The following is an 18,699-nucleotide window of genomic DNA, read 5'->3' as shown; positions in this document are numbered from 1 at the left end:
AAGCTTTTAAAGTGCTCATTGCAGAAACATACCCTTAATCTGGCATTAAATCACAGAGCTGAGGTTGCAGAGAGCTGTTTCAGACATTTAGCAACCCTGTAATTAGCAGAGCCTGAGGGGGCTGAACTGAAAATTTGCAGCTTTCAGCACAAATGCTATGTAGAAGAAAAAACAGTCCAGGTCCTCAGTGGTGGCCAGACTTGTAAAGAATATGATTTAATAGCCACCTTTGTATTGGCCAGATCCTCCAGCCATGAGGCATAAACTGATGTTCTACTACAGATTTTAACTCATTTGTCCAAATTTATGCCTTGATTTGCTGGGCACTAAGAATAAAAACCAGAGACAAAGGTCAAAGAACAAGCATTTCAGTCAAGTCTTCAAGGACTTGACACCCTAGCAAGGACTTGCACCCTTGCTTCCCCTCTAGACTCCTGAAGCTCACTTGGAAAATTTTTCTTCACGCTACTTAATACCCGTTTTAGACTGCCCAGCATAAACAACTACAAGAGAATAGTTCTGTTTTGCATCAGAAGCCCTAGTAGTCTGTCATCACACAAACCCTGCAACCTTTCTCTGTAAGCATATCACTGGAGCAGACTTAAACCAGCACCTACACTTATACATTTTAGCTGTGTGCACTAAATGCAGGCTAAAGAAGGGACTTCCAGTGAGGATGTTGCAAAGATGCAGGCTCTAAATGAATAAGGTAGAGCTGGGCACTATGTGGTTATCACAGTGATATCACAGCTGTGAATATTAAGTTCTAAAACACTCAGGGACTGACTGCCACATTACTCATACGGATCTTGTGGCTCCCTCTCCGTGGACCTGTTGTCCTGCACTGCTTGGCTTTCTTGCCTCTCTGCCTAATTGCCCTTCTGTTTCTCTCTACCCATGACTTTCTGCACAGTTTCCAGAGGGTACTGAAGGTCACAGACCCCCCCAGCCCTCCCAGGAGCATGTCCATCACTAGGGTAAGGTATTGCAGTGGTTTGGGCTATTTTAGCTTTGGAAGCTGGTACTGACACACAGGCAGACTTGGCTGGCAGCTTTCCATACACAGCTGGCGCTGCAAACTTATTTCTTTTAATGAAACAACATGGAAACTCATTTAGTTAAAGGCATGTTTAAAAGCAACCTAACCTGAGGCTAATCAAATCTATCCGCTTACAATTCATATTGACATTCAGATAAGTATAGCTGTATTTAAATTGACTGATATTAATGAGAAGAAATATCTTTATATACTTTGATAGGAAATCATTTTATGAACTGAAGCTTAAAGGAGGATTGCTGTAACCCAGGAGACTTGCATGAGACATTCTGAAACCACACACAAAAGCATTCAAATATGCAGAGAACATATTCCTCTCCCACACGTTCTCATTTTCTTGTAGTTCCTTCTTTTTGTAGTCTCATGTGCCTCTTCCTAGCCCCTAATGGCTAATATATGTGCTAGTTGATCCTGTTAAGATGGAGAAATGCATACTATTCAGTCTGTACTACCAGATTACACTAAATTGCCAGCTGCTTTTTTGGAATTGAGTTGTTCCTAGGCTTTATGCCAAACAATCCATGCCCAACAGCAGATCCAGCTGCTCCAAGTTGCTCAACAGTCCATCCTCATCCATTGCTGCCATTTCTTCCTTGCTGCCTTTTCCATATTCTTGCATACCTCCCTTTATTTTTTTTAATCTGCCTCATGCTTACACCCTTTCCCCCTACTCTCATTTCTCCTCCTGCCACTTCCCCTTTCTCCTTATCCCCACAGAAACATCAGTTTTTCTACGAATAGGTATTTGGGATTGGACCCGTGGCTGCTTTTGCTAGCTTTTTTCTGCCTCCATGAAAGTAGCATCCTTTCTGAAACAGGACACTGGTGAAAACTGGCCTTCAGACAAATGGGAGCAGCAGTGATGACAATTTTGCCTCCTAGACATGACAGAGATGGAAGAAGACATAACTGTTGACCCTTTGCTAGGAGATGCTCTGTCAGGATTCTTGAAAGAGCCCTGAGCTCCGTAGATCCAATGAAGCAGCAAAAGTGACAGTCTTACTTTATACCTCTGAGAAGATCCTTCCAGATGAGAATAAAGAGTTTACCCAAAGTCGGAAAAGGAATCAGGAAAGCTATGATAACAATGACTCTAAGGGTAATAAGAAACAAAGGGGAGGAGAAAAAGGCATTTATTCGTACCATACTTTCCACTGCCCAACCAGCTTCTGCAACTATATTAGAAAGGCAGAACATGAACATCATCTTTAGCTCTCAGCCCTTCTCTGGGCTGAAATTCCACTTCTGCTGTGGACTGTTGATAACTTAGGGGGGTTATGAACATCACTGAGAGCCTAACTGCATATTTTACTGAGTCAATGAAACCTTCTTTAGCCTCTTTATAACAGCTCTTAGAAAAAGTGTTCTCAGCTATTCCATGCCCTCAGTTGTTCCAATCAAAGGCTGAACAAGCTTTTAGCAAATACTTTTTACAGAAACTAAACATTCAGTCTGGAAAAATATATATATTCCTATGTTATTTAAATTAAAAAAATACCCAGGCTTTCATCCATATAGCACAAAGGAAGAAAGGTAACAGTGAAAGATGCAAACTTTTTCTCTTCCCCTACCATTCTATCCCTACCTAAAAGCAGCAACTTAAGAAAACCACAAACTTGAAAAAAAAACAGTATCAGTAATGCAAAGTCAGGCATGTAGTTTCATTGGCAGCCTATAGAAAGGTGCCACCATCTCTGATGAATCGCCAGCAGCATACCAGAAGGTGCCAGCCACAGTGAAGTGCCATGTAAAACAGCCAGCAGCTCTTACAGAGTAAGATGGCTTTGTTTCTGCAACCAAAAAACAAATTACATGGTGCCTGAAAATGGATTAATTATTGTTCCTGCTGGTTCATAAAGTAATGTCAGCAAAGACCGAAACTGATACCTAATGGGTCCTCAGCAGCTTGCACAAATCCAACAGCAGGATCAGAACCTGCAAGAGAAAAGCAGTGCTCATGTTTGTGGCAAGATCTGAAGGTGTGAGATCTGAAGGCCAAAGACTACCTTGTCAGGGAGAACAGACAGACAATAGGGGGCTTGGTCTGACATTTAGGAGCTGTGGCACAGTGTGGTCAGTTTTCCTTTGACCCAGCTCTTCGAGCATGGTCAGACATGCTACTTTATCTCCAGTTCAGTCAGGCAGCTGGTTCATCCTGCAGCATGACAGCATCTTCAGATATGCTGATAGAATTGCATACTATTCTGAATCTTGATTTATTATTCAGATTAAAGCATCTGGAGTCAAGAAGGAGTAAACATCAACATTTTGCCAACAGGTGTGAAGCACAGCAAACCTCTGGCATGTCAGGCTGTAGTGTGAGTAACTACCAGTGCTAAACTAACTAGCAGTAGTTATAGCTGCCACTAAAACCATCCAGGCAACTCACTGCCACCAGGTTTCTGGGCATTGGCTGGTCTGGTCATGCTTGAGCTTTCTGCTCTTTAACTCAAGTTGAACAAACCACTAACCAAAAAAACCTTGCCACCCTAAGCATGAAAAGCATGATAGCTGATAGCTAGGAATTCTGTCCCTATGGATAAAGACAAAACCACAAGGAACTTGCTCTAACAAACCCAATCTTATTTTTGAGAGCTGTTACTAAATGACCACATGACTACCAGCTAAAAAGAATTAATGCTTTCCCTATCCTAATAAGGCACAAGTTCAGGCTATTTGTTAGATCCAGGTAGGATCACACTTTAAAAACCTCCCCCCCAAGCTGTCAATAGCATGGGCTCAACAGTCTTCTTCCTGACAGAGATGTCGGACTTCTAAATGGAGAGATATTAATACTCAGTATCTAAGACTTTGATATTTGGCTTAATAAAGGCTCATTGTTCATTTGGCAATAATAGGAAGCTAATGCTCTACTGCTGGGTCAAATACTTTACTCTTTATCCCTTGATAATGCAGCCTTGAGCTGCATTAATTTGAATTCCAGAGTGGTAGCGATAGAGGAAAATAAGCTAAATAACATTTGAGATTAGTAGAGGCTGCCTGAATGTTTACTGAATACAATTTGGAATAAGGATACAAACTGTTCTAGTTAGGAACAGTCTCATCACCAGAAATTAAGGGAAAAATGTGATGGCAAAATTGCCAAATTGTTTTCCTTAGCTTTGAGTTAACATGCACTTGAATGCTGGGAGACTGTTTTAACCTAAAATTTTGGTGTAAAAAGCAGGGAGCAACATTTCAAGGAGAAGATAAAGGAGACACTGTCTTTTTAATGTCAAGCAGCATATACATTTTTTCTTTCTCTCTTTAAACTGAAATATGGAGATTTGTAATTCCTCAAATACATTACTGTTTGAAAAGCAGAAATAATCAGTTTCAAAAACATATAAAGTTTTGTTATTGAGAATAATGTATTATGCAAGGGATAGCAAGAATTCAGTTTTTAAAAGTTCTGCTCTTTTAATACGTATGATCTCTTTAGAACTATATACTAAATTATCAATTTTAAAGTTTCTCCTGCCTTTTAAGCATGTTACAGTATTTTAGCACAGGACATTCACAACACAAATGTCCACCTGCTGACATTTAAAAAGTAAAATCACAGAGACGTTTTAAAACTATAAAAGTTGTTAAAAATTCTTGCAACATAAAAAGAATTGGGCAGGTACATTTTTGGCCATTGCAGAGTGTCCTTCTAACTTGAGATTTGATTCAGTAACAAGCCAATAGTATTTGTGTGTTCGGCCCATAAAGTAATTTTCAGCTTAGTTAACCAACTTTGACTCTTACTTGCTAAGCTGGTGGAAATCTGGGTGTGCATATTTATAACTCATTTCAGCCTAGCTTAAATTCACTTCATCTATATGTAGCTAACTCAAGCTTTGATTATATATCAGCAAGCAGTACATTATACATATACTGATATTTAACTAGGATGATATATTAGGTTTTAAGTAAATTTTGAACTTTCAGGTTTTCTCCAGCACAATCAGAAAAATCAGCTTTCATTACACTACTCCCTCTTGGTATACTATCTTTACTTAAGAAATAGTCTGCTTTAAAATCTAGAACTAGATGCAGCTTGTTTGTTGGTTGGCTTTTTTTTTCTTTTTTAAACACAGTTACTGGATCTAAGACATTTTACAACTACTTCACTTGATCATCTGTTCATCAGATCTGATGACTTATTAAGAGCAGTTTGTTCCAAAGTCGCAGGGCTGGATAAGGTAAGGCTGGCTGATGCAGATTCAATGTACAAGACTGGGTCTGAGATTATCCTGGAGATACCATGCTCAGTATACAAGGGAAAAACAGTTCATTCTGCAGCTGTGATAGCTCCTTGTGTTAAAAATTGTGTAGATGCAGCACTTCAGGACATGGTTTAGGAGGCATGGTGGTGTTGGGTTGACGGTTGGACTTGATGATCTTAGAGGTCTTTTCCAACCTTAATGGTTCTATGATTTTATGAAATTTGCCTTTGCACTGAGAAGCAGCAACCCCCCTCCTTTACTGGGAAAGGACAGCAACTGTTTTGGAAGAAAAGAAGGGAACAGGATGAAGTCATCTTTTGAGTAGTTCATACATAAGTGTTCTTCCCAGCAACCACTAATGAACATTTGTTTGAAGTTTTTATATATAAACAGTCAATATAAAACTCAAAATAGCCATATACTTAAAATAATCATATTAACTAGCTGCATTTCCCTTTTTTTTGAGCTCACAGAAATTATCTTTATAGTTTTTAATTGGTTTTGCTATGTCCTTGGGTGGAAAAATACCTTTTCCTGGTCCTATAGGTCCATCTACATCATCAGCCTTTAAAAAACTTAACAACGTGAATATATTTTTAAAACTGTAACTTCCATAAATATTTGTAGAGCTGAATTTGACCATCTTATGCAGCAGGACCTCCAAAAAGCACCTATGTCTTAATTTTCTTTGCCTTCATCCTAAAAAACTAGGTAACGTGGGCTTTCAGGTCTCCTTTTCTTTATCTTTAGGCATCTAAGTACATCTGAAAATCTGCCCTGCTCCTCCTCTGGGAACTTAGTAGCTTTTTTTCAAGCCTTACTTGCAAGAAACAAATTATCACTACTGAATTACTGAATCCATGGCAAGCAGGAGAGTTTTATTAGCTGGCAGATTCCTTTGCTGGAGACTAAATACAGCAACATTTGCAGTCTGGAATGTAGCTGGTGACCCACCCTCCCAACTCAGCATAGACCACATTCTGTCCAGGCACTGTATTTTCTCTGCACAGAAAAGAGTCAAATAAATTGATGTTTTAATTAATAGTCATTCACTAGACAAGATTTTAAGCTAAGTATTCTCCTCGTCTTGCTTTCTTACTAAAGCATTTTTGAATCACACTGGTTTACTATTTCAACACGTCTGTTCTTGTTGTTCTATCATTTGCATGCATATATATTTATAAAATGTTTCTCCTGTAGATCACCCTGCAGATAAAGCTCCCATTACAGCAAATGAAAAACTATATAATCAGGGCAAGTATCCTAGCAAATATGTTCTTCTATATTTTTTGCACACAATTCAACAAGTATTTTCAATGCCTAAGTAAAAATTGTCATATCCCTCTCCCGTTATAATATAAATTATGTTGATTAGCTGCTGTAATGCAACTGACTGCTACCAGATATATCAACATTAAGCAGAATAGTTCTACGAATCTTACCTGGGGACATAAGGGTTATTAAACTATAGAATAAAACCATATTTAATATTAAATTAAACTCATTGAATATCCTTGTATTGATGGGGCAAATGAAGCCTCACCCTCAGACTTCAAGCATACTCCTTCAGGGTTTCTTTTTTGTGAATTTGTTTCTTAATTCAACCAGATAAACATAATCTTAATGCATTTTTGGAGAGTATATAAGACATTAAGATGTATGTTCAGGAAGACTTGTCAACACTGCCACCAGAAGCATTAGTCCTACCCTCCCCTTTCCTGTACTGGAACAAGTACTTGCACAGCTATTCAGTGAAACAGATTAAACTGGTCTGATCAAGGCTAAATCTAATCCAGGAAAATCTCATTAAACAGCACAAAGGATGGTGCTCCCCAAATATGAGCACAAATAATTGTTTTTCTAGTTCTGCAGCAAACCTAGTTTTAAGTTTTCAGCTTCTCTCAGATGAAAATATTTATTTAGCCCCACACTAAAAATAGCTTAGGAAGACTGACTAATTACAATGGCGCCTTCTTAAAACACAAAAACAACGAAGAGAAAACACGATTCCTTTTCTCTTTTATTGATACTGCCAATGTGACTACCTTTATGCAGGCAGATTGCTTTCCTACATTAAATGCTTTTTTATTAATTTGGAAGTAACATTTTGCCATCTATGCCTCCTAAGGTTAGCCAATTAACATACAGTTATACTTTTAAGAAGTTTCCACATTTTCTCTTTAACTGCCCCCATGCCCCCTGCCCATTCCACCCCCCACAATCTGTGTAAAGGTTACTTGGCAAGAATGCAAGAATACATGCATATGACGTTAAATGGAGACCAATCCACCACTAAAAGGTAATGCACATAAAACATAATACAGTACTTTGACATCATTTCAAATAAATACCCACATACAAATGTAGTAATTTTAAATGCAACAATATTTCTTATGAATCAATACTGTAACAGAAGATGGAAATACAAGTCCCCACATCTAGGAATAATAATGCTTTTTTCCAGCAAACAGAAATCTTTTCGCACTGTCAATATTATTTCAATTTGTACTTTTTTTGAGGAGTGGGAAGGCTCCCCCCCCAAGAAGTACCAATTTAATCATTCATGTGAGCCTCAACAAACAGTAGAGAGATAGGTACAGCTTGTTGATGCACTTCTCCATTTCTGTTTCCTGAAATTACAATGATTAGATACAACATGCAATAGAAAATACCAATGTTTTGTTGCCCGCATTTGCAAAAAATACTATGGTTAACTGCATCCACCACCATACAGAGCTAACATAACATCAATATTCCTGATACATCCTCTGTACTGTTACCACAAATGTGTTAATACATCTTGCTCATTTGTTCAGCATGAGTCCATTTGGTTCCCAAAGTGTATTTGGGTTTGTTTAGGTTTGTTGCTTTGTTGTTTTTTTTTTTCTCTATACCCCTGAATTTGCAAGGATTTGCATGATGAAATATCATTGACTAACAGAATTTTTTACAATTCTTTGATATATAATCTCTATAGTAAGACTACCCATTTAAAATGTGCGAAAGGGGAGTTCACTTTGCACTTATTGCTCCATGTCTTTACTAAATTCCAAAACAGCCATTCCATTTCTCCTAAGTTACAGGACTTAGACTAAGCTATTCTAAGAGTCTCCCTTAAAATTATTAAAGGCACTACTGGCAATAATTACTGACAGAAAGGCGCTGATATATAACACCCTATCATTGACAACTTTAGAATTTTTCTTTCTAAATGTACCATAATTTGGCACAATAAAATGAAAAAGTAACAAAACAATTCCAATTTGGAATTTAACTGGTATAGTTGTATAAAATTCTGTTAATCAATAATACTTCATCTTCCTAAAACCCAGGAATTCTGGAATTTATAGGTAATACTACTTATTTAATATTTTTCAAGTGCCTATTACAGTTTTAACCAGAGCAAAGTCAAGTTTTCTTCTTGTTACATTGAACTATTCCTAAGAATAATAATACAATATGAAAAAAACCCCAGAATTCGAATACCCTGGATTTCTTAGTGAACATGGCAGTTAAAAAAAAAAAAATATCAGTAATTTAAACATATAAAGCTTAACATTTTGTAATAATAAAAAAGTGGCTGAAGCACAGCACACAGTTTAGCAGAGCTCCTGTTTTCTGTGGAAACTCTTTTCTAATCACAATCTAGAGCTCCCCCCAAAATCTCTGCTACATGCTGTTGTAGAATTCAAAAATCACAAGCCCAAATTGGAGAGAGACTATGAGCACAAACCACTGCATTGATATATACTCTTCTACATAAGGAATTGAAGAAGCTAAAGGAAAATATCATAATATCAAAAGTGCACAGATTTAACAATCAGATAAAAAATGAGCATCTGCAATGAAATAAGAAATTCCCCCAACCAAACATTTCTAGTAGATCATAAACTAATATGGTGATCATTAACATCTGAAGTAGGTTTCTTCAGCACTTGTAAGTTTTCTTACTGCAGCAGCACTTTTAGGTAAAGCTTGTTTGTTTTATAGCTTCAGACATAAAAGGAAAGTTTCCGGTAGTATACAGGAAAAAGGTGTTTTCGAAAGTTAGGATCAGGTCAGTGGTTTCCATTCTTTGTGCAATGGGCTACCACTTTTAACCATAATGAAAGAGGCTAAGAAATTCTGTTGCACTGATGGGAAGGCATTCTCCAGGGACTACCCTACAGCTGAAAAATGGAAAAATAAAATAGCATTAGAAAAAAAAAATCAGTGTTTATTTCTTAACTGAAGAACTGAAAACTTAAAACAATGTGCTGCAAACGCAGGTTAGTTGTTTGAGGGTGTCTGGTAGCTTACTGGGGTAGAAGCATTTTAGCTCACAGATGCTTTCCAAGCTGATGAAACAATGCTTTGTGAGTTTAGCCTGGAAGCAATAGCTTTGCAGAAAGAAGGCTTCTTACAAGTACTGAATAAAGCTTTGCTGTTCAAGCACAAGTTAACAGCAATGAATGTGCAAGAAACATTTTCAGTGAAGCTTTAGGTTCTCCAGAAACATGCAGGTCAGTATATCATGCAGGCCAATGCAAAGAATGTTATTCAGAAGAAGAGCCTGCTTGCAGAGGTAGGTGATGGCTTAAGAGATTTTCCATGCTTTATCCCAACCCATTGTGATATGAAAGACAGCAAATGTATGTTTCAAGAAACAGTTAATCAAGAATTACAAGACTCAATCTGAAATATTATCTAAAAATACAAACAGCAGGATCAAGTCACCTTACCACCATTCCTCATTTCTTTTTATAACAGGTGCTAAAAGAAGTTAAAACATAACCTTGGCAAGCTCAAATACTAGTCATGTTTCTTGGATTTTTTGTTTTTTAAAGATCCACAGAAATGAATGGAGGTGGAAATGACTACTAAAACTACTGGGCTAACAGCAGAATTTTTTGTACTTGGAACTGAAAGGGTGAGCCAAGACTGATAGTAATAGTCACTGTCTGGTAACGCTGAAATCTCTATAGAAAGTTCCAGTTAATTTGAAAAAAACCTAAAAATGCATTCAATTAGTTTCTCCAATTTACCTTTTTGCCATTAGTATTTTGCAAAAATACTGCCATTAGAGACATGGAAGCAGAGAAAACTGTATTAAAGCTCCCTATCATAGTGGAAGCAAAATTGTAACTGTTTCTTTTGGAGCAAAGAAAGTTAGCACTCAAATGCCTGCTGTCACAAAGTATTTTTAAATTACACTTAATGCAAGAATGAGAAGAATAAAGGCCTTTTGGAATATTGTGCAGCAAAGAAGAGAAAAGCAGGATTGAAAATTGTTAAAAGATGTCTCACTTCTAAAATATCAAACCTGCTATTTAGCAATATTAAAGCTCAAATTCAGGAGAATTCAGCGTTTTCTAAAAAAAAGTAATAATAGACACATAGGGCCTAGTTTCTAAAGCCAGAATTCCTATTTGTTTAAAATTCTCATGTACTGATGTTTGAGCAACATAGTAGACTTAAATCACTTGGTGGTTTTTTTTTTTTCTTCCTCCCAATATTGGCAAATGCAATTCTGGCATTGGACCGTGGCATTCTAATGTTTCCCAGCTTTGTAGCAAGATTTCTACAATTCCATTTGACTGAAGACTCACTGTATGAATTTAGAAGTCTTTTTCCTCCCCCATGCCTCTGCTAGTATCTGGGAAGCCAAATTCCCATGTGGTTTCTCCTCACTGGGAAAACAAGCTGCACTCCTTATTACCTTATATTAGTACTGTGATATCTCCTGACTATTTATAGGCAGAGCGGCAATGCACAGGAAGCAAGCTGCTGATCATCTCTAAGAAATGGTAGTGAGATGAGGCAGTACCACACCAGGAATATTAGAATGGCTTTATAAAACATCACTATCAAGCAGACGACTGTGCAGTCTTGCATTGATTTTAGTAATACTACAGGCATACAAAATGAACAGGGCTTTACATTAAAATAAAGTTTGAGGCTAGGCACTTTAAAACTCTAGTTTAAAGGAAAAAAGCGTGCCTTGCTGTGCTCCATAAATTTTCCACAATTTTAGAAGCAACATTTTCAATCTTTTTCTCTTATGTAGGCACCAATTATGAAGTACACTTTTATATTTTCAAACACATTATAATTAAGTGGCTAAAAAGGCCCCTTAAAAGTTCAATAGCAGACAAAGGTTTATCTGTTTTTAAAGATTAATAGGTATACTAAGCTACTTCATAAATAATTATTAGCAGGATGATCTGGTTCAATTTCCTGTGCCTATAATGTAGAGCCCTGTGAAACATGTGCTTGCATAAGGAATGCAATGTCTTCTGTGTATTTAGAAAAATGATCAGAGCTCTGAAGTACTATCCTATTTAGATTAATACTGAAAGCTGAGAAAATCTGTTTTGTGACTGACAATACTAGACCATAGTCACATTAATTCTACACATATAGGTTGTGTGGCTTACAGTAATATATAAAAGAGATTCTTTCCAAGGTGTTACACTTGCAAGAAGCAACATGAGACCACAAAGATCCTTTCAGGACATGACACTTTTCCATAGCATAACTTCTTAAAGTGGAACTGTCTACTAGGTAGGACCCAAATCTTAAAATTTTAAGTTTTATATCAGATGGGGTAAATATTGCATATTTTTAATATAAATGTGCAAGTTGCTTCTGGTTAATCCTCTGAAGAGAGGGAAGCAGAGTGTAAATAATGTACCCTACCAAGTTTTTTTTCTAGCTTTTATAGCCTATAAAAGTTTTAGGACTTCAGTCAGTGGTGATATGACAGCAAGTTCTTAATATCTGCCACAATAGGCAAATTAATTTTGTTTCTAGTTTCAAAATGCTCTGCATCTTCAAGACATGGCTCTTGTTTTAACATTTGCTTTTCACCACTTCTTAAGCCACAATAAGAAGGAAGGTTTTCTGTTTGTTTCTGCCTGTGAAAGCATTTATTGAAGTATGCTGCAACCCTGGAGAAAGGATCACATTTGTGCTATACAAACTACAATTAGTAGCACCGGATATACTATATCAGGTGTACTCTTTTAACACTTACATAAACAGCAAAACCCATATACGTTAATTGTGGAAAAAGCTACCTCCCTTCCAGTATTAACTTGTTACTAGCATCCCCATACTTATGAATTAGTTACAGTTAAGACCACCATAATACAATTTGTATTACCTGGATCAACAATATACTAGTACAAGTCAACTCACTGGGACATTAGATAGTGGGGATTTATGCTGACAGTTACAGCATAAAATAAGATGCATAATACGATTTTTCTACACCTGTCCTAGTCACAATAGATTTTATATTTCTCACTACAAAAAACCTGGTTGTTAAGGACAGATCCTTCAGACCTGTCTCCGCAGGACCGAATATGACTTACAGTAGGGTTACTGCTCTTGGCTTTGGAAGCAGATTTTGTGCGCACCCTTTTGGACTGCTCATGGTCTAGCTCCAAATGTTCCAGGCGCTGAGTCAGTGCCAGTTTCTGCTGGATAGCCATTCGAAGCAAGGAGTTCAGAGTCTTCTTCTCATCCTCAGCTGCTGCAAGCTGCCGCTGCATTTCATCCAGCTGTGTGACATATTCATCACATCTGCAATGAAATATATCAATCTTTAGCAATCCTGTTTCCACCTATAAAACAGGAATCCCTTGTGTCCAGCCAATATTAGCAGAGTGATAGCTTTGCAGTTGTTTGCATACACATTCTTTAAATAGGAACTTCAACCAAACCTGTAGAAAATGACAATTACTTTTCACTGGGATTCTTTACAATCCCACACTCAGCACTTATGTTCATGCCTTTCAAGATGTAGTATAATTAACAGCATCCTTAGATAATATAAGTATGGAGTCTGATATCAAAGTACTCATGTCTAAAGATTAGTAAGATGTCCTTCCATTGTGAGTAGACACAATGCAGTCAAATTAATTTTGTTTCTACTTACACAGAGACCACAACAGTTCTAAACTTTAGGCTGGAAAGGTGGTTGAGTGGAACAGTACAAATGCTGTAAAATGACCATTACTAAAATGGCTATTAATATAATTTGATGAGCAGCTGAACTTCATAGTTTGTTACTTTACACATAGAGTCCAAATAACAATTTTCCAGAGGTGACTGAACAGCATTGTTAAAAATAAGCATTTTTCATAATTCTACTTTAACCTACTCTGATTCCTGATGTAAAAATTCCATAAACAGTGTTTTATTACCATTTTCTCTATAGCAAATGGCCATTATATAATTGTTTTCACCATTAAAATTAATTTTAAAACAATTAAACAAAGGAAGTGAGTGTTACAGGGAACCCTGCGGGGGAAGCTGTATGAGTGCCTGCAAGCTGTTTCATCTACAGTCATTTTCACTGAGATTGGAAACTACTTAACTTGCACAGTGCATCTTGAACATTTAAAAAATTAATGTCTTTACATGTAGATGCATATTTATGGCACACAGAAGACCAATTAATGCATGTAGGTAGAAAAATAAATGTACCAGCTGGAATTTACAACCACAGCTGTAAAATACAGCTTCTTTATAAAAGCAAAAACATCAGCAGAGAAGTTCCTTTTAACCTCAGAATCAAAAAGCGCCTGACTTTAAGTACTATAAAGCAGACTGGGAAAAAAACACCACAGAACAAAAGTGCATTCACATGCAGATTCATCAGCTGTGCTTATACTATCAAGTCCTGATTTCCACTGTCGATGACTTCAGATAGCAGGATTAGGCCTATATCCCTAATTATATTTGCTTAGAAAGGAAAAAAGGGAAAGGAAAAATAGAATTTTATTTTTGAATACTTACAGAGATTAAATAATAACCCAGAAATATTAATATAAAACCTGCATGAACTACAACTGCAATGTAGCTTAGCATACTGGAAAGTTTTGAGTTTAGGGCCACTATGTAAGCAGGAATCTATCCACTCAAATCTCTGGGCATCCTGCTCTTGAGTTCATCACAGTCTATCATACTGTGGAGCACAAGCAAAACCCAGTGTGTGAGGGGTTTCTATTTTTAAAAAGAAAACCAGGAACCTTAAACTTGCTAGAAGCCTAGCACCTGCCCTCTTCTCTTCATAGCTGGATGGACCTTACAAGGCAAAAACAATCAATACACCTCAGTGAGGGGAAGCAGACCAAGGGACGGATCTTATCCAATCTACCATTAGCGCTAGAGGGGAACACCGACTGAAATGGTCACAGGAAGTCTGAAAAGACAAAAATAACAGTCCTTCCCTCTTATGGAAGGTGGCACCAGCTCCAAAATGAGGGCATGGCTACAGAAAAGAATAGCTCACAGCATCACTGCTAACCCTGTGCCCTGTTGGTCCAAATTGTCAGAGATGTGTTTTCTTCACTTGGGCGTGGGAGCAAGGCTCAGGCTAAAGATTACTGGGAGGCCGGAGGGCTATGGGGTTTCCCTCCAGTTTTCAAACACACACATGCTATTTGAGGTGAAAAGTGCAAGGCTGGTTATACCACAAGTTACCTTTCTGCTTTCTTTCCTACCCATGCCTCAAACCTGATTCCTTCCAAGCTCCACTACTGCAAATGAGGGGAATGTCCAGAAACTGTTCCCAATTCCTTGAGGAATATAATGCAATTGCTTCAGCAAAATATTCTCTGGCACTGGAGTGGCCTGTCCCCATTGCCCTTACTTCATTCTTGGGATTACCCTGCCAAGAGATTTGGGCAAGGTGAAATTATGGGCAGGCTTTTTTCCCCCTTTTCCCCTTTCCCTTTCCTTCTTGTGAAACAAAATTTATCCATTTTCTTTGTACAGTACAGAAAGTTAATTTAGCCCCAAAATTTTCAGCCCACTGAAGCTGTGTCAAGATTGCTGCAGTCTGTCTACTCATTTGACTTCCACCAGGCAAGTGCTAATCAAAGCCAGCCAAGGTATGAGTAGCAGATTTCCTCCACCCCCACCCCACCTCACCTCCTGGCCCCATTTAGAAATATGGTCTTACTAATGTCCCTTAATCCTCTTCTCAAAGTTTCTGGTACTACTCAAGTGCCTTCTGATCAAACACAGTCAGTTGCACCAAACCTGATAGCTGACAGGTAACACAGACAAATGCTTGTCAGAGTCTAGAAGGCAGTAACGTCATTTGCATGTGAGCCAAGCTATAATTAAAGCCATGATTTTGACTCCAAGAGGTTATTGTAGCAAGTCATTACCTCATCAACCTTTCTGTTAGTGCAAAGGTTTAAAACGTCAAATGACTGTCCTTAGAAATTAACAAGGCATTCACTATTTCAAGTATCTAAATAAGCTTTTTCCCCCCCCATAAAAACCCAATGCAGGGAGTTTTTCCTTCCTTTCCAACAAAAGGGAAGTGTTCTCAGTAGCATACATGCAGCTGCAGTTTTTACTGTACCTGAATAACTGTTCTCTCATATATAGGAGAGGACTAGGGAGGTGCAGGAGTGTTAACTACTATGACTACACATAGTCATGCACCCTGAACCTGTTTTCCTGATCTTTGTCAAATGAAATGATATAGCCTCAAAACCAAACCCTCTCCTGGTGCAAGCCTGGCTGTGCAGGGTCCAAGGAACGCTACACCATGCAAAATAAAAGCAATTGTGCACTTGAACAGAACAGGTGAGGATTGAAAATTTTCCTAGAAGTGGATGTAGACACTGTATGCACAGGTGGCCTGGGATCTCTCCTACTTCCTTCCTTCCTGCTGTTCACTGACTCCCAACTTAATTTTCTCAAAAACAGAAAAAACAAAAGCTTCCCTAAGCATATAAGAAGACATAGCCTCTAGCACTACTTTAGCTTAATGCAAAGCTAGTAGTAGTAGCCATGACAGCATATTTTTGTGGTATGTGTATCTATATTATCACTGCTTTGCAGATAAAATAATAAAAGATCCTTCCCTTTCACAATTTAATTTGACATGTGCTGAGCTACTTCCCAGGTGTATACTCCATGCAAAAATCACTAGAAGGTCAGAACAGAAAATATCTTTGTTTTCAAAACACCTTTGAAAGAAAATAATTGAGCTTTCATGATTTAAAGAAGAATATGAAATTAGCATAAGTCTGTTGTACATTTACACATTCACAGTTTTAAGTGGATAGTGAACAGAAGGCTTTGATGTTGCTTGTTTGCTTATGACTAGTAATTAACAACAACAAAAAAAAGGAGCTTAAGGAAACATCAACTAGATTTTTAAAAACAACACCAACTAAAACAAACATCTACACAGAGGAAATACATATCCTGAATGTTAAGTATAATGATGAGAAATAAAAACTAAAGCCTCTAAAACACTATGTGAAGCCAACTTATTTAAAAATATAACAATGGGTTGTCTCATTTTCAAAAGCTGCATACCACTACTTCCCACAAATGCCAGTTGTGCCTTATTTCTACAAACCATTTTATTTAAGCTTTAGCATCTCCTATATTTAATAACATTTATAGCTAAATTCACTACTGAATCAAGATCTGTTCTGGAAAAAAAAAGGATGTAACCAAATACACCTGGGTATAATTCTACTTTTTCCCCCCTCCTCTGCAATCAATATGAGGACCATATGACAACTTCCAAGAAAGCAAGACAGATGTGACTGAAGGAGGCTTTTGAGAGAAGCATCAACTACTTTATCTTGTACCTCGAGACACTGTCAACCTACATAAGAAATTAAAACACAGAGGATTAAAATCACAATTTTTCAGCTTGTTAAAAACTGGAAAACACATTAGTAGAGAAGCAGTTAAAATGACATGTAAATGAGCACTGACTGCTTTCAGCTATAAGGGATATTAGCCACCTGCCATTTCAAACTAAGTCTTTACATTAGAAATCAATATTAAAGACTGAATTTTAATACCTACACACACATACCTCCGCCTTACCCCAACCCCTGGTGAAAACCAGCTCATGTGCAGAGAAAGCAACGATTTTGTATTTCCAAAGAAAGAACACAGGGAATATGATTACGGCAGTGCTAAAGCTACTGAATCTCCTTTCACAAGGTGGCCTTCCACTCTGCATTGTATAGCAAATGCACATGAGCCCCACAATATACTGCAGAGCTGTCCTCCTCAGCACCAAGGGTAAGATTTAGAGCCAGTCTATACATGATTTGGATTTTTAAGTGGAAGAACACAGATGCCTTCAGAAACTGGCTCGTAACTATTATCTCACCCAATCTGTCTGAGCTGGTGTCCTCTGAAGGAACTCCCACCGGATAAAGTTTTGCATATGCATAAAACCAAATACATCTGCTTTTTAATAAGTTGTTGAGGCAGATGTATTAAAAAGCTTAACCCCACATAAGCATGCTTCAGGCAGGTGAGTTTGCCATGTGCTCTAGTCCATGCACAGCTGCAACCAGAGCTCAGGCAGACCTGACTGCAAGACCAAGGCCCTCTGCTAGGTCAGCATCTTTCAGACATTTTCAGGAAGTATACTAAGCCCATCTCTTGCCTTGGATTGCACATTTGTAAACTGTGATGATCCAAACTCCATTAATGTTCTTCAAGAATTCCTGAAGAACAAAATAAAGCATAAATCTTGAAGAAGGCAGAAGAAAGAACACCGCAGTTTAGGATGAGATGATTAGATTTGCTGTTTCGATAAGCAAATTCAAGGGAATATCTAGGCAAATCTTAGCCAATTGCTAATTTGTAATTACTTCCTCAATACTTTCCACTGAAAACTCATCCGAGTTGTACATCTGAAAGGAATAAATGCTGTGGCCTTTATTCGTATAAATCGTGATTTTCACTAAACAGATATCATTTATAACCAGCTATAGCTTTCCAAATTGTTTATAATCAGCCAAGTGTAATCAAAATCCATTAGTAAGAGCTATTAAAGAAAGTAACTAGACCACAAATCTCTCTCGTATGTTGAAACGTATGGCAAGAATTATCTCATGCACTGAGAGAGAACAATCAGACCCACATTGCTAGACACTACATCTCTTCTAAATTTCCACTGATAAAAACCCTCAAGGAGAGATCATAAATTTTTATGGCAAATTCCCTCCTCCAAGAATTCAAAAGAAAACTCCTTTCTTTTTTATATTTAAAGGTTGAAATTAACAATCCTATGCCACTAGATTAGAAGCAATTTTAAAGCTATCACATAGGCCAGACATTTTTCCCAGATCTTCACTGAAGTGAAGGGGTGGAAGATCTAATCCTGAACTCCCCAACCCTCTCTACCCTATACCACTAAAGCTGTGCACATGCTTTGTTTTTTTTACAGACTATGGGCACTGACACTTCATATTAATTGCCAAATAAAACCAAGACTAGCCTATCTAAAAGATTATGGATACAAATAACTGCTGTGCAGTAGTCTCCCATATAGAGTATTTTAAAGTAACTCACTTTCCATTTTGATTAAAAACAAAAGGCCAGACAAGCTACATAACAAGAGCTGGCATTGTCTTTACTCTGAGTATTTCTACAGCAATGCTA

The 18,699-nt window shown here is 37.5% G+C and overlaps 1 protein-coding gene across 2 annotated transcripts in view; it reads right to left on the bottom strand.

Moving 5' to 3' along the window:
• Positions 1-7,270: 7,270 nt before the first annotated feature.
• BICD2 (BICD cargo adaptor 2) overlaps positions 7,271-18,699 on the bottom strand; it is a 92,674-nt gene continuing 81,245 nt past the window's right edge. Inside the window, exons 7-8 of one of the 2 annotated variants that reach the window (XM_064454263.1) lie at positions 12,624-12,834; positions 7,271-9,437 (exon numbers count right to left, since the gene is read on the bottom strand). In XM_064454263.1, the coding sequence (XP_064310333.1) occupies positions 9,432-9,437; positions 12,624-12,834 (217 nt within the window). In that variant the 3' untranslated portion in view covers positions 7,271-9,431. Of the gene's footprint in view, positions 12,835-18,699 lie in introns of both variants that reach the window. The other variant, XM_064454262.1, reaches the window with a different exon arrangement.

Source organism: Phalacrocorax carbo, chromosome 6, assembly GCF_963921805.1.
Source record: "Phalacrocorax carbo chromosome 6, bPhaCar2.1, whole genome shotgun sequence".
Lineage (NCBI taxonomy): Eukaryota > Metazoa > Chordata > Aves > Suliformes > Phalacrocoracidae > Phalacrocorax > Phalacrocorax carbo.
The sequence above is the reverse complement of the archived record's forward strand: the minus strand, read 5'-3'. Positions and strand labels throughout refer to the sequence as shown.